The 17,261-nt window shown below is 29.8% G+C and overlaps 2 protein-coding genes across 2 annotated transcripts; one reads left to right on the top strand and one right to left on the bottom strand.

Annotated features, from left to right (window-relative positions):
- Nucleotides 1–3,283: 3,283 nt before the first annotated feature.
- Nucleotides 3,284–6,341, top strand: LOC133032257 (uncharacterized). Its single transcript, XM_061106137.1, has 2 exons — nucleotides 3,284–3,361; nucleotides 5,916–6,341. The coding sequence occupies exons 1-2, from the start codon at nucleotides 3,284–3,286 to the stop codon at nucleotides 6,339–6,341; spliced, it is 504 nt and encodes a 167-aa protein (XP_060962120.1).
- Nucleotides 6,342–16,544: 10,203 nt separating this feature from the next.
- Nucleotides 16,545–17,031, bottom strand: LOC133032660 (uncharacterized). The gene is made up of 2 exons (XM_061106757.1): nucleotides 16,902–17,031; nucleotides 16,545–16,816 (listed from the first exon to the last, which is right to left on the bottom strand). Exons 1-2 carry the CDS (start codon nucleotides 16,998–17,000, stop codon nucleotides 16,577–16,579), a joined length of 339 nt encoding a protein of 112 aa, XP_060962740.1. The 5' UTR covers nucleotides 17,001–17,031; the 3' UTR covers nucleotides 16,545–16,576.
- Nucleotides 17,032–17,261: the final 230 nt, after the last annotated feature.

Genomic DNA, 17,261 nt, shown 5'->3' with positions numbered 1-17,261 from the left:
CCCTTTATGAAGATTTTGGTTGTACAAATAAATCATTCAATGGTACACTAATTTCGATAATTGTTCGTATTCATGTGCACCTTAATTTCATCTGAGAAAATTATCTTTAGATGACTAGAATAAACATAAAGATTAGAGTTTACTCGCTTAAGTACATTGCCACTTTAAGTACATTGTTATGTAATAAATATATCGTAATACATGGAAGATAATACTCGACATATAATAAGGACCTATCGCTATGATTCATATGTTTATTATGTAATGAGGAACGTTTAGTTTAAGTGGTAAATCTTTTTGCTGACCAAGTGAGAGAATATTAGAATATTTTTAATATTAGTATAAAATCATTGAGATTGATTTTACATTATCTCGCTAACTGTATATGATTACAAATCAAAATGTGATAAGAATGAAGATTCTAAATATGGTCAGATTACGATTTCCTTTCCTGATTTTATTTTCTGAACTAATTGTTAGAATATTTTAACAATTAATGTGACACAAATACTGATGGAACATCTCACCTATAAATATAGAGTAGCGGTCTCCAAGCTTCTCACTCATTCTGTGTAAAAAATAATAAATTCTATCTAAAGAGAGCAGAAAAAACTTGTAAGCCCAATTACCCAATCCAAATAAACATTGCTGGGACTGAAGCTCAAATATAGGTGGAGGTACTAGAATCTTTTTCGTGGTTTGCATATATGTTCAATATATTTTTATTATTTTGCATTTCATATCGATTGTATATGCTTTATTAATAATTTCTGATACTTATCACATTTATTAAATATTTTTATGAATTAGGATGAGTAAATCAACTTATATTGTTTAAAATTCTTATTATGATATACCTTGTATCTATATATTCATTTCCATATAATGTGGAATCCAATGCAGCAGTCCATGAAGATGATAAGTAACTTCTTTTAAATATAAGATAAAAATAGAAGTTGTTAATTATTATACTATTTGTAGATTATTCATTATTAGGTCCTAATTAATACAAGAATCTAAAATTATTAAAATATATTCCCATTCAATCATGATAAATAAACTACAATTATGAAAGTTGTCGTAAAATTGTCTTAATAAAGACAAGCATGCTTAATGTTGGATCTGAACGCTCTCTGCAGATGTCTACACTTTGGGTTAATATTAACAAGCAAAACAATTATAATTTATCAGTATCAACATGTTCAAATATTAAAGTAAATATTTATATTTATATATATATTTTAGCACACAAAACCATCAAACTGAGTTGAGAAAGAAAGTGTTTGGAAGAAAATAAACTCAAGAGTATTTGACAAAATTTGGGCAATTAATTTAGAGTACCATCGAAATTAATGTCGGAGTAATTGATGCTTTTAGTAATCTTATTAAGATCACATGATGTGTCGTGAATAAATTGAAGCATTAAAATTGTCATTTAGTTGGTGCTTCATGTGCTCCAATTCTAGCCATAAAATAATTAATGAGAACGTTTATATAAGTGTATTGTAATTGGACAACTGTGGTGCCTAGCACTTTTTATAGGTGACGCTTCACAATTAGTTAGCGATATTATTTAAAAGCTATTTTTTAAAGTTATATGGCACCCTATACTTAATTACACTAACAACGGCATGACATCGAGGAATGTGCTAGACACCAGTAATATCTTTTAGCAATTTTCTTTAAATAAAGAGTTTAGATGCAAAGTGGTTCTAAATTTAAAAAACTAAGTTAATAAATATCTTTTTTAAAAAAAATTAGCAAAATGGACAAAAATAATAAATTAGCTAATAAAAATTATAAAAATACATTTACTATATATTAATTTTTTTAAAAATATATATATAATAATAAAATTAAGTTATATAATTTTTTTTAGTATTGCATAATAGTATTGTAACAAAACGAATAAATATATTAAATCATAAAATATATAAAACAGTATTTAATATATCGTATCCAACAATTAATATAACGTATTAATAAAATTATAGATCACAAAAAAATTATAATTATACTAAATAAATTCATAAAATTATATATATCAACTACCAAAAATATATATATATCACTATTAAATTATGTATACATACTAAAAAATTTATATATAATCCTTATATATAATAAAATAGAAACTAAATATCATCTTAAATAAATGATATACTATACACAACAAAAACCATATACCATACAACAAAACATATATACCTACAATAATAAAAAATAAAACAAAATAATATAATATTATTAAAAAAAATTGTATGTACTATATTCATATAATTATATACAACCATAAAATAATTATACCGTACTTACAAAATTATATATCACATTTATATATAATAAAATTAAAACTAAACACGCATGATCTAAATAAAATGATATACCATACAATAAAACTTATATACTATATAACAAAAAATAGAAATATATAATAACAATAAAAAGAGTAATTTGCAGCGTAATACCTAAGTTTATCTCAAAGTTGCAGATAAATACCTAAGTAAAAATTTTGGTGGTAAAAATACCTTCTGTTAGGATTCTGGAACTTCCGTAAGTACCTTTCAGTTAAGTGACATGTAAGTGTCCATGTCATCTTCCCATTGGTTCGCATCATTTAATTATTATTCATTATTTAAAATTCATTAAAATATTTAGAAATCATTTTAAAATTAAAAAAAATTAAATTAAATAAAAAATTAAAATTAAACCTGATTATAAATTTCAATATACAAAATAATAATAATAATAATAATAATAATAATAATAATAAATTAACATTAAAAATTATAAACAGAATAAAATAATAAAAAAATCAAAAGAAACCTAAAACTAAACCTCCATGTCATCTGTCTCTTCTCACAGGTTTCATCTCCGGGGGCACCTCCGCCCAACCCCGGCAAGGCATTCTACCACAACCGATGGACGAGATTCCCACCACCAGGATCGCAAGAATCAGAGCACACCGAAGCTTGTTCTCCCTCTCAATCTCGCTTGAGTTCTCTCCACTCTCTCAGTCCCTCTCTTTCTCGATTTCTCTTTACTCAAAGCCGGACGGAGCAAATCCGGCAGTCCATGGCCCAAACAAACTTTACCGCACGTAACGAAGATACGGGTGAGGAGTCTACAAGATACTTGGTCTTGGTTGAGATCTGGGCATCGACGAAATCTATTGTTTGTTTAAATCTGGCTGATTAGGTGTTTTTTTAGTGGATCTATAATCTACTTCTTTCTTTGTCCACGATGAAGATTTTTTTTAGAATTTTTTGTAAATAATGTGTTAATGCAACCTGGTGTTGCCAGTGCTAGGGTTGCAATCGCACAAGAGGACGACGATGATGTTTCTGAGCAGACTGTTGAAGTAGTGTAGAAGAGAAGGCTTCTAGGGTTTTTTTTTTTGTTTTACCTTTTTTATTTTCTTTTGTTTATTGCATCCCAATTTGAGTGACCTAAATTCTTTTTCAAGATATATATTATAGATGAGGATTTTCGTGGGAGAAATTTATTGGGTTTTTTTTCTTCAATTTTGGGATATTTGAGTAGAGCTTTGTTTGTTGGATTGGTTAAATCAGCTTTCTCTTAGTGAGAATATTTTTGAGCTTTAAGTGGGTGAATGGTTTTGGGTGAGAAATTTTTTTTGAGATCTTTGGTTGAAGTATTTTTTTAGGTTTGGGATGCCTCTGTTAAGAACATAATGGAGAACATGATGGTGAGGGAGATGATGATTAAGTTTTTAATTAATATTATTATTATTTTGTATATTTAAATTTATAATCGGGTTTAATTTTAATTTTTATTTAATTTAATTTTTTTTAATTTTAAAATGATTTTCAAATATTTTAATGAATTTCAAATAATAAAAATTATAATTAAATGATGAGGACCAATGCGAAGATGACATGTGGACACTTACATGTCATTTAACGTAAAGACACCTACGAAAGTTTCAGAATCCTAACAGAAGGTATTTTTACCGCCAAAATTTTTAATTGGATTTTTATCTGCAACCTTGAGATAAACTTAGGTATTTACGCTGCAAATTTATGAAAATAAAAATATAAAGCATGCTAATAAAATTATATGCCACGTCAATAAAATTACAATAAAAAATATAATTTAAATATTACTTTAAAAAAATATATACTGTATAATAAAAAATACATATACCATTCATCAAAATATATATACTAACAATAATAAAAAAATATATATGTATACTATACTAACCAAATTATATACCACAATTAAAATATATATACCATGATAACAAAACTATATACAACCATTATATATAATAAAATAGAAACCAATTAAATATTAATTAAAATAAATAATATATCATGCAATTAAAATATATAAAAATAATAATTAAATATATATACCATGCCAATAAAATTATATACACACATTAAAATATTTTTATTATGCTAACAAAAATATATACTACTATTATACATAGTAAAATAAAAAATAAATATTATCTAAGAATAATAATATGTCATACAACAAAACAGAAATATAATGTAGAACAAAATCTATATACAAACAACCCACAACAAAATAATATAGTATTATTAAAAAAATTGTATATGTCATATTAGTAAAATTATATACAACCATAAAATAATTATACCGTATTTACAAAATTATATATCACATTTATATGTAATAAAATAAAAACTAAACACGCATAATCTAAATAAATTGATATACTATACAATAAAACTTATATACCATATAACAAAAAATAGAAATATATATATAATAACAATAAAATAAAAATACAAAGCATGCTAATAAAATTATATGTAAAATCAATAAAAGTACAATAGAAAATAGAACTTAAATATTATTTTAAAAAAATAATATACCGTATAATAAAAAATACATATACCATTCACCAAAATATATATACTAACAATAATAAAAAATATATGTATACTATACTAACTAAATTATATACCTCAATTAAAATATATATACCATATATACCACTATTGTATATAATAAAATAGAAACTAATTAAATATTATTTAAAATAAATAATATATCATACAATTAAAATATACAAAAATAATAATTAAATTTATGTAGCATGCCAATAAAATTATATACATACTTTAAAATGTTTGTATTATACTAATAAAATTATATACTACTATTATACATAACAAAATAAAAAATAAATATCATCTAAGAATAATAATATACTATACAATAAAATAGAAATATACTGTACAATAAAATCTATATACCAACAACCAACAACAACTCATAAAAAATTAAAAAAGTTGATATAACTTTAAAATAAAAAAAAATAACAAAACTACTATACTCTATAGATATACCATAATCTTTAAGTAATTTACTTCTAACTCTAAGGAAAATATATATAAAAAAATTATTAAATTTTAATGTAGCAAAAGATAATATAAATAATAAATAGAATAAAAATAATTATTTTTTTTTACAAGTTTTAAAATAAAAACATTTATTTACATAGTGCAATAATTTGAGACTATTTACTATAATTTTTCTTAAATAAATAATTGGATTATTCACTAATGGGTCTTTATTCAACTAAGTGCAACGGCTACAAATGACTGCTAGAGTTGAAAATATGAAAGCCTCGGATAGTACTAGGTCAAGAGTGCTTATAAATATTTACAATAAATGAAAGGGGCCTGGCCTAATGATGGTGGTTCAAATTTTTGGAAGGAGCTGTGGAATCTGAAGGTTCCACCAAAAGTCAGTAATTTTTTATGGATGGCAGCTTCGGGTTCGCTTCCTACTTGTTTTCAGCTGAAGCACAAGCATGTTCCTGTTAATTCTATATGTCCTTTGTGTAACGCTTCAGATGAAACGATCTACCATGCTTTGGTGGGGTGTGATTTTGCTCGTGCGTGCTGGCATAGAACTATGGTGGACGTGGGCAGCACTTTGAACGACACTTCTGCAATTGGTTGCTGGTTTTGTTTAGCCGTTGTAGGCCGAAAGAGATGGAGGAAGCTGCAGTTGTTAGCTGGTCAATTTGGCGGGCCTGTAATGACTTTTTTTGGCAACAAAGGAGCCGTACTGCTGCAAATGTGGGTCCTTCAACAAGAACTCTGCTTGATCAATACAAATCTACTCAAAAAGAAAAGGGTCTTTCTTTGTCTTTGTTGATTGATGGGAACCGTGTGCTTGAGCGTTGGACTGCACCTGCTATAAATAAGATCAAAGTTAATGTTGATGACGCTTTGTTTGAGCGAGAAGGCCGGTTTGGTTTTGGTTGTGTGGCTCGAGATTCCAGCAATAATTTGGTAGAAGCTTACACGATGGGAAAGGTGGGGTGGGTGTAACTTGAAATAGCTGAAATTGTTGGCATCAAAGAAGCTTTAAGCTGGATTGACCGTCATTCGTGGGGACAAGTGATTTTAGAAATTGTAGCTTAGTTTGTGTTCAAGCCGTGCAAAGCCAAATTACTTTGTCATCCTCTTTTGGTCTTTTAGTTCATGATGTTCATACTCTTCTCTTATCTTTGAATAATGTTGAGTTGTGTTTTGTCAAACGATCTATAAATAAGTTGGCTCATGTTTTAGCCAGGGATTTTTGTTTCTCTACAGGTCGTGTGCTTCAGTTGGAGGATTGTTCCAACGAAATACGTTCTATTGTTATTAACGATTGCTAGTTAATAAAGTTGCTAAGTTTTATTCAAAAAAAAAAATTAGATTATTCACTAATGGGTCTCTGGCTCATCTAAGGCCCATATTGGAGGCCAATGCATAAGCGACTTCAGTCATAAGCCTATTTTTAAAAATCTACTGCTTCACTAAATTTTCTCAATCTATTTCAAAATTCAAAATCAAAGAGATTTTTTACTGTGATAAGTGAAAAAAATACTTTTTTTGTGTCCATTAACCAAAAATACTCTTATATTATTTTTTTTGTTAAACTATATCCACTTTTTTGAGTGGATTCCTTAATATATTCTCACTATCTACTTCAGTCTATTATATAATTTATATTAACCTAAGTGGTCTAATAGAGACATTATCTATAAAAGTGGATATATTTAAAAAAAAAATATATAAAAATAAAAAATTAAAATTAAAATAAATAAAGTAAAGTAGATATATAAAATAATTTCATTTTTTTTAGTCTGTTTAATCTTGAAAAGACGGAATGTGAGTAAATTAATTAGAATTTTTGGAATATCAAAATCAGATATTGTACGAACACGGAATAATTCTATTAAAATATATATATAGAGAGAGAAAGATATTCAGTGTAAGAATTTAAAGAAGTGATATAGAATAGATTTACCACTTTTCTATTAATTATTTGAGTTTTGAAAGTTTTGTAAAACAAGCACTACTTGGATGGAACTATATTCCAAAAGTATGAAGAGCATGGCCCATTATGGAAGAAGTATATATATTCATGGCATAGACCAAATACAATGAAGAAGGAGAGAAATAAAACAAAGGAAAATGGGACACCATAACATTCATAACCGGTTTCGCATTAGGACAGATCATGTGCTGTGGTGATCTCGTGTTACACTCTTTAGAGGAAGGCTTGACCAAATTTTGGACATACAATCATATCCATTTCTCTTTTCGTCTCAATACATTTTATGTATGGACTTTAATTCTCTTATAATATTTTTTTTATAGTTTGTTTCATATATACTTTATATATTTATATATGTATAATATCTTATATTAAATGTGGTTATTTAATTAGTTTAACAGATTTTATTTTTTTCCGTTAAAATTAAGTGTTAAAACTAATTTCGTTAAATCAATCAATTAATTATCTTTTCTTTGTTTTTTTAAATTTTTTCAAAAAACAATTATTTAAAAATATTTAAATTCAATTTTTTTGAGACAAAGCTTGTTATTATAAATCAAAACAGAGCCATTTACAACAACAGAGAAAATAACAGAAAGAATTTTTTCTAATCATATACAATTATTATCCAACACTAAAGTTTGTTTAGCCAATCTGTACACAGCTTGGTTAGCATCCTTTCTAACATGAGAGACACAAAATAAAGAGAAATAGAATAATTGATGTGAAGCATCCAGTACCAAATCTAGAAAACAAGAAAAGTTTGATGTAGAACCATTCAGAGAATTAGGAATAATCAACGAATTGTTGTGTACCAAAAGTAGTACGTTTTACATTTATCAACTCGCAAGCGCACGAATCTTTATTGTAGTATCGAGATTGTGAAGAACGAGGTCGAACCCATAAGAATTGCATGAGATCGAAGAAAATACTTATTTAATCTAAGTTATTACAACTCTAACCTAGTTCCAAAAATGGTGAGGTTTTTAGTAAGAAAATAAAATAAAATATTTAAACGGTAAAAATGACGGTAAAATGAAAGTAACAGATATTTTCAGTAATATTTGGAGATAGTATTAAGGGTTCAGAATCCACTTAAGTATATATAAAAATATTTATGTTTATATTGATTCTCATAATTTAACCAGTAATCAAACCAATTATTTTCTAATAAAAAAATAGATTTTCCTTCGCTTTAAAATTATAACTTCTAAGCATTAAATGTCAAACAATTTAATATAAATACAAAAAAATCAAAGAATATTATTTTTAATAAAATGTGGAACCAAGCATAAATAATTTCTAAATATAAAAAATACGTGATATTAAAGATGAAAAAATTTGTTTTAAGAAGCGAAAAATCATAAGCATATATTGTACTAACAATCAAAATAAAAATATATACTTAATTAAATACACAAGGTTTCATTGTCCACCTTAATAATAAGGGAACTTAGAAACCCATAAGAAAATTAACTAAGAAAAGCGATAAACTAACACTGACCGCTTCGAGCGTTTTCTCTGAATTTTTCTGTCTGAAACTCGCTGTAATTGAATTTTAAAAACCTAAGTTTCTATTTATAGAAGGGTAAAATGACTAATGTGCAATTAAACTTATTACAAATTGCATGTGGGTAAAAAATGTAAATACATAAAAGTGAAACCGGAGTGCCACGTGGCAGTCTCGGATTGGTGGATGTGGTAAACCGCTGCCACGTGTCCAGCTTTTGTTGGCTGAAGAAAATAGCAAATTGTGTCATGGAGTGACACTTGGCGCATGCAGAAAAGAGGAGAAAGCTTCATTTTTGAAGCTTGGTGACCAAGGTGGGACGAGGCCCACTCGCGCGCCTGGAAAGTGGCACGCACGCACGGCCAACAGAAGCTGGTGAGCCGCACGCGCGCGTGGAAAGGCTGGGGAGACAAGCTCCTGGCGTGTCTCTGCGTGCGAATGACAGCTCGCCACGTGGTGAGGCTGTCTTTTGGTGAAGAGAAATGGGCCGGCTGCTGAACTGGGCTGGGCTTGTTTGCTGAATTTCATTGAAAAAATGCCATTTTTTCTATACTTTGACCTCATTTTTATCATCGTGTTATTTCTTTTCCACTTTTCATAAATACTATTTTTTTTTCTTCAAACACAAACACAATTAAATCCAAATAAAATATTTCTAACATAAAATATATCACATTAATTTTAAATGAAAATATTTATTTAAGATCTAATTAATTTATATTTCTTTAAATAAAAATAATACATTTTCTTAATTTCTTTTTATTTCTTTCTTTCTCTTATTTGTGTCATAAAATATTATTTTCTTACAAAATTAACTCAACATAATATTTTCAAATAAAAATATATTACATTAATTTCATGAAAATATTACATAGAATTAATTTTATTTTGTATTTTTACACTAATAAATATACATTTTTGACTACTTAACACGAATTAGTTTCTACAAAGTCAAGTAGCAAATCAAGTTGTGTAGCCCAACAAAGACCATAAAACATGGCCTTTGCTTCCATTTCTTGGGGCCTGAAATTGCCAATAACGGGCTTGGAAAGAGCAACTACTACATGTCCATGAGAATCCCGAATAACAGCACCCAGGCCAATTTGTTCTTTGGAGGAGGTAGCCAAGGTTGATGTGTAGCCGAGCCATTCTGACAGAGTGCAATAGGTGTTTCTGCACTTGTATAATGCTAAAAGTTGCGAAGATAGGTCGTACCTTTTGAAGAAATATGTACTGGACTTTGTAGTTGCTTACCATGAACAAAACAGTTTCTATCCGACCATATATACCACATGATGCAAATAATCTTTTCCATATCAGATTTGGAATAGATTGTTGAAAGGTGAATAAGAAGATCCCCATCTCTCATTTGATTTGCCATTCTGAAATCAAAAGAAAATTCAGTAGTTCTCCAAACAACTTTGGCATGATCACAAGTGAATAAAGCATGTCCTTTGGATTCCCAGGCATTAGAACATAAGCAACAAGTTGTAGAGTTTAAAACTTTCCTATGAAGCAATGACTTCGCACCAAGAAGGGATAATTGTACCACCCTCTAGCCAAAGAATTTTACTTTTGAAGGAAGTTTACAATCCCAAATTTTTTCTACAAAGATGCTTGAAGACAGTTCCTCCTCTTGCAAAGAACATGCACTTGAGTTTACTAAATACTCACCAGTTCCATTATAATGCCAAACCCACTTATTGTTAGCAGCAAGAAAAGAAAGTGGACGGGTGAAAATATGATCTACATCAGCAGAGGAAAAATCCAATTGTAAAAGCTCCAAGTTCCATTCTCTATTAACTGTTATATAGTTTGAAACTCGACTCATAGCACAACTTGTATAATGCAAGGGAGTGCAAATTAAAATTCCCAGAATCCATGGATCTGAACCACATATAATATTAGTTCCATCTCCCACCTTCATTTTTAATCGTTTAACCAAAAAATCACGCCCCAACTAATACCCTATCAAGTTAAAGAAGACATACCCCAACTAACAGTTGGAATTTATTTTACCAGGATCTTAGATCTACTCACAAGTATGTTGTTTAACACCCTAAATATAAACTTTCTAAAACGATAAATTAAACACATATAAAGTTAAGAAAACCTTACATTGATGCAGCGGAATTAATGTCTCCTTCCACTCAGATCTCTAACCCTTGTATCCTTTCTGTCGCAGAGTATAATCAAGATCTGAGCCCGAATGTCCTTCTCTTTGTGTTTGATCCTTCACAGTCTTCCAATCTATGATTGAGTTACCACTTGCTGTGTGTGGGCACTTACTCTATCACTAAGGTTCGAAATTTAGAAGAAGAAAAGAGAGAAAGAGGTTCGGCCAAGGTATAGAAAAAGGGAAGGCTCAGTTTTTCTGAAGAGAGAATTTATAGTCAGAAGAATAATGAAAAAGTTATATTTTGACTGAGCCATCACTTTCTATTTATAGGCAACTACTAGGTTTAGGTTAAGAATTATTTGGCATTAAAATAATAAAAATATCAATTTGAAATTCCACATAAAGTGGTCGGCCAAGGTGTAGATAATGGGCCCCACTTGATTTTGCAGTTTTCACAAATTTTATTTCTATTTTCTCAAAAACGCCAATCCAATTCTAACCATTTAAATGCCAAAACTAATTATTTAATAACTAAAATAGATTATTAAATAATATTGTCATTTAATTTAATTATTAACTAGACATATAAACTCCATTAATAAATAAATCAACCTAGAATCTCTTTTCTTTACAATTTCGACCCTGCTTAGTGAAAATTCATAAATTAGACATAGTCTAACTTTAGAATTATAATTGATTAATCACAAATCAATTATTGAGTCTTACAAGCAGTATGTTCTCAACTAGAATGGGGACCATGGATCTATATGCTAAGCTTCCAATAAGTGAACCGAATTTACTAAGTAAATTCCTACTTATTAATTCTTCCTTGAATCCACTCTTAGAACTTAGAATTGCACTCTCAGACTTATAAAGAGCATATTATATGTTCCACGATATAGATATGCTATCTCATTAAATTATTGTTATAATCTTATTGTGATCAAAGATCCTCTATATAGATGATTTACATCGAGATGGGATAATTTTACCGTTCTCACCCTTCAATGTATTTTGCCCCTTAAAACACTTAGCTACCTGTAAATGGTGTTTAGTGATCTAAGAATTAGTCACTTAAACAAGAGCTCATCCATTTACTTCTATTTGCTAAGCTCGAAGGGAATCATCAATTGACTTCTATACACCAGTAGAAGCTATAGATTCCATATTTATGTTCAGCACTCCCACTCAATCATACTATCATGTTCCCAAAATATACGTATCACCCTGACCCAAAAGTAGGCTTAACTAATAAATCAAAGAACATGAATAGTACTCCTGAGTTGAGCCTAAGCATATCAGGATTTAGATTCTTTTAATATTAAGATCAACTACTGATATTGACTTGGAAAGATACAACGGTAAGTTTGTAATATCTTCACTAAGTTGCAATATTGCTCCAGTCCAATGTATACTCCATACATTCGAAACTAGTATACTTTACTAATGTCCTGGAAAGAACATAACACTTACTCCAAGTGTAAGTATACATCATCGCTGATTATCACATTAGTGTAAATCCAAAATACTGATGAAACACGAACTTAGTCTTTTGATTCATATGATCACAATCACATTCCACTGTGTTGACGATACTGTAATTGTGAATAAACATATGATCTGGACTTAACTGATTTTGTGTGTAAATGTAATAAACATATTAAACCATTAGCATGTAAAATTCATGCAAACATAAATCACTTCAAATTTCTTATATTGATAACTAATCAGATTGTAAAGAGTTTTATTTAGGGCATAAAACCCAACAAACTCCCACTTGCACTAATATAAAACAAAGTGTGCAAACAGGTCAATCTGATATCTTGATCTTCAGATCAAGTGTAGTATATTTGAATCCACCCAAACTTCTAGAAACTAGTTAATAAATACATTTATGAAACATCCTCTACTATATGCTTTACTCATCAAGGGATACTGAAATCCTTACTGTTTAAAAGTACATCTGAATAAACAGAAGACATATCTCTCATATTTTAAAATATGTAATTGAGATAACACAGTGTAGACTTTTCTTCAGTAATATAACTTTCCAGTATTTTCGAATTTACAAAGTTATAATTCTTCTCTGGTAGAGCTTGAATTATTATAGAATAATTCCTCCACCCCAAAGTAAGCACCATCTCATGAATTTCGAACGAGTTGGTGAGATACAAGGATAACTGATACACAGTTCCTTAATATCTAACATATAGATCACTTTCATAAATCTTTCTTGAATATCTTCTAATGTTCCTTATTTGATTACATCTCAGATAGCTCCCACTCAATAGCAGATGTCTGGTTAAATAATACTTTTAACCTCTTTATTGTTTGGAGAGTTATCTAGTTGTGACTTTTGTATTAGTCTGAAAATTTAAGTTAAGACTAAGTCATCAACATAGTAGACTAGTATTTGAAGTGAAATATACATGCCAGAGATTAAGTAATAATCAAAAAATTAAGATACCATAAAATTTTATGAGGATTAAGAATTCTAGGTTCAAGTCATTCGAATAGACTGAACTAGAGTTCTTTATCTTATTCTCATAATTCTGATAAGTTATACCTATCCACGTGAATGGTTAGATTTGTTTTTCAGTAGTGTTCTTAAGTTCCTATCACAAGTGTCAACCTAATGAAGATGGGTATAGAATTTTAAAATTCTCCCACTCAATTAAGGTAGTGTGAAACATTATCAAAGAACTTTTATAGGTATCAAATTTTTACTACAACAGTAAAACTAAATTGGAACATACAATCAAGATCAAGGATTTATATTGATAATAGCTAAGTCATTATATTACTTTCATGTTTAAAGAAAATATGTGTTACATAGGGTAATGTGGAATAGACTCCACCCCTAAGTATATACATATAGGATATTGTGGATAAACTCCACCCCTAAGTATATACATATAGGGTATTGTGGATAAACTCCACCCCTAAGTATATAGAGATTATGATCCACCCCTAAAGGTTGTAAAGATCATGATTCTCTAAGTGTGATAAAGTTTATGTGGAGTTGAATACTATCCAGAGTTCATTAGATATAAAAGATCGTTGAACTGCATAGTTTTCTTAACTTTTCTCCACCCCTATCAGATCAAAAGATCCTTTTATTAAACAAATTCTTAATAATTGTATTAGAATTAACAATTATTAATAAACATAGAATTAATTTCTAGTGTTTATTTAATATAACTCTATGAAGAGTTGTAAATATTATAGAATTTGCATCAATAATAAAAACACTTACACATACAAACATATAAATATAATGTGGTAATCGTTGATTAAGATAAAGTAAATGAAGCTCAATCTCATTAATTGCAATTGGTTTGAATTCGAAAATAAAACTTTATTAATAATTGTATTAGAATTAACAATTATTAATAAATATAGAATTAATTTCTAGTGTAAACAAATTCTTAATAATTGTATTAGAATTAACAATTATTAATAAACATAGAATTAATTTCTAGTGTTTATTTAATATAACTCTATGAAGAGTTGTAAATATTATAGAATTTGCATCAATAATAAAAATACTTACACATACAAACATATAAATATAATGTGGTAATCGTTGATTAAGATAAAGTAAATGAAGCTCAATCTCATTAATTGCAATTGGTTTGAATTCGAAAATAAAACTTTATTAATAATAAATAAAAAAAAATATTGCAACAATATGAGAAAAACAAGGATAAAAATCTCTAACTAAAATTCGAAATCCAAATTGTCTTTAAACTAAAACAATTAATTCAAAAATAGATAGAAGAGCTTCATCTTCATCTTGGACGACTTCACCCTTGGTCCACCTTTCCGATCCAACTCATCTGAGTTCAAGTAGCTTGGCCTATAAGAAGAAGAAAACAAATAAACAAAGTTAGTCCAGAATCATAAATCCAATTGGATAATAATTCACTAAAACTCTTAAAGTTTATAAATAGAAAGACCTTGTTTCTTTGCAAGAAGTTTAGGACACTGGGGTTTCCAATGACCTTTCTCATTGCAGTAGAAACACTTTCCTTTAAGTGTAGCATCACCAGAAGCAGCAACCTTTTTGTTTTTCATGACTTTTCACTACAAGAAAAGGGCTTTTTGCCGGCGCATTGTTGCGCCGGCAAAAGTACACTGAATGCGCCGGTAAAGCTTTGCCGGCGCCGTTGTGCGCCGACAAAGCTTATACGGGAAGCTTGGTCGGTAAAGGACTTTTTACCGGCGCGTACATTAACTGCGCCGGTAAAACGTCCTTTTACGGCGAGGAATAACGCCGGCAATAAATAAGCGCCGTGTTAAAAAATACCCTTATCCGCCTTGAACTGCTTTATGATTAGGTTTTGCGGCGCAATAGTGCGCGGCAAAACTATTGGCGCCAATCTGGCTGTTGGCGCCAATTGTTTTTGTCACTTTTTACCGGCGCACTATTGCGCCGGCAAAAGTATTAAATTTTATTTTTAAAAAAATTTAATTAATTATATTTAATTAATTTTAATATTAATTAATTAAATATAATTAATTATATTTTTTTTAAATAATTATAATATTATATTAACAAAATAAACCAACATAATTTACATTACAAGATAAACCAACATTAATTACTACTAAAATCAGTATATAAACAAAATATTAAATGTTCGAACTGGATAATAAAAAAAGTACGGTTCTATAGGCGGGTAATGTCGTCATCGTTGTTTCTACGAGTCTCGGGAGGCTGCGATGACGATCCGGCGCACCCAGCAGCCGATGATCCAGCACCAGGAGTGGGCAATGGTGGAAGATCCATGGGAGGCAAGTTGAAACCCGGCACAGCTCGAGAAAGATACTCAAACTGATCTTGGAATCGTCTGAGGTAGAGTTGTTGTGTCTCATACTGCTGCCTCGTATGTTGAGTTGTCTGCTCCGCTTCCTCCACTTTTTTCTGTAAAGCCTCGTCTTGTTCCATTGTAACGGTCGGTTGGGGTGAAGGATGCGTGGCGGTGTGCTCTTTTGGCCCCAACTCCCTTCGATGCAGGGGAGATGACCAAAGCCTCTAAGATGCCGAGATCGTTCCCCGAGTACTTGCGTCATAACAGGTAAGTCTCGGGGGTACTGTGTAGGATCGACAGCAGGCTCTTCGGGCTCATCTGCAGTGGGCGCTGGTTGAGTTGCCGCTATTTCAACCATTTGCTCCTAAAATAATTAAACAAGTAAGTTAAATGGTTAATTTTAACACAAAATAAATTGAAAGAAATAAATAAAAATTGAATAAGGTAAACTTACGTAAGCTTGTTGCGCGAACTCGTTGCGCCAATCGTTGCCTTTATGGTGAAACTTTTGAAAAGTTTCCACCGCAGTTGGCAGTTCTCCTGTGTCGGGGTTAGCCTATTTTCAAGAGAAAATAGATTAGTACTGTTATTTTAATAGAAAAAGTTAAATGAATGATAGTTAAATATAAACTTACCCCTTCGACAACATGTGAAACGATGGGCTTGGAGCCCCAGCCTCCTAAAAATTTCATCTTACCCCGACTTTCTTTATTTTTCATTTGCTCTACTTTGAAATTAATAATTTTTCTAACAATTAATTATTTATTATTGACTATATATACTAATCATTACCAAAATTTAAAATTTTAAAAAATGTACCTTTTGTTTGTCTGTGCTCCAATAAGCGATGCAGTCACTCCACACCTCTTGAGTTACTCCCTCAGGAGGTGACATGTCGGCCCTCTCCTGTCCAAGCTCCTCAATGTTTTGTATCCACTTCTTCTTGCAGTCTGCCCTCCAGTCACGTAAACCCTTTGACATCTCGTACTCACCGTAGTCTACGAATGTAGGGTTATCTCGTGGGAGGATAAACTTGGTCTGCAAAAAGTTACACATTAATACATTAATTACAATTTAATAAGAGTATAGTAATTTAGAAATTAAAAAAATTAGTAAGGCATACCTCAAGTCTATCCCACAGTGCGTTGATGTCAGCTCTACTGACATCTTCCCATTTGAATTTATTAATGGGGATAGACATCCGAGTCATCCATTTGGCCATATTGTTGAATTTTTTTCCGTTCTTGCCTACGGGGGTGCCGATCTGCGTGCACCTCAATCGGTAACTTGGCAGATTGTGTTTTGGAGAGCTCCTCCTCAACATTCTTGCCCTTGTATTTACCTCTGACGCCTTTCTTTTTCGAACTGCTGCCACCTGGTGTAGACATACTACATATACAACACATATTGTTTATTTAAAATAAACTAACATATTGCAAACATATTAAAGAACAAGGGTTGTAATTTTTATTTTATTTAAAAC

The sequence above is a fragment of the Cannabis sativa genome, chromosome X (genome assembly GCF_029168945.1).
Source record: "Cannabis sativa cultivar Pink pepper isolate KNU-18-1 chromosome X, ASM2916894v1, whole genome shotgun sequence".
Taxonomy (NCBI): Eukaryota; Viridiplantae; Streptophyta; class Magnoliopsida; order Rosales; family Cannabaceae; genus Cannabis; species Cannabis sativa.
The sequence above is the reverse complement of the archived record's forward strand: the minus strand, read 5'-3'. Positions and strand labels throughout refer to the sequence as shown.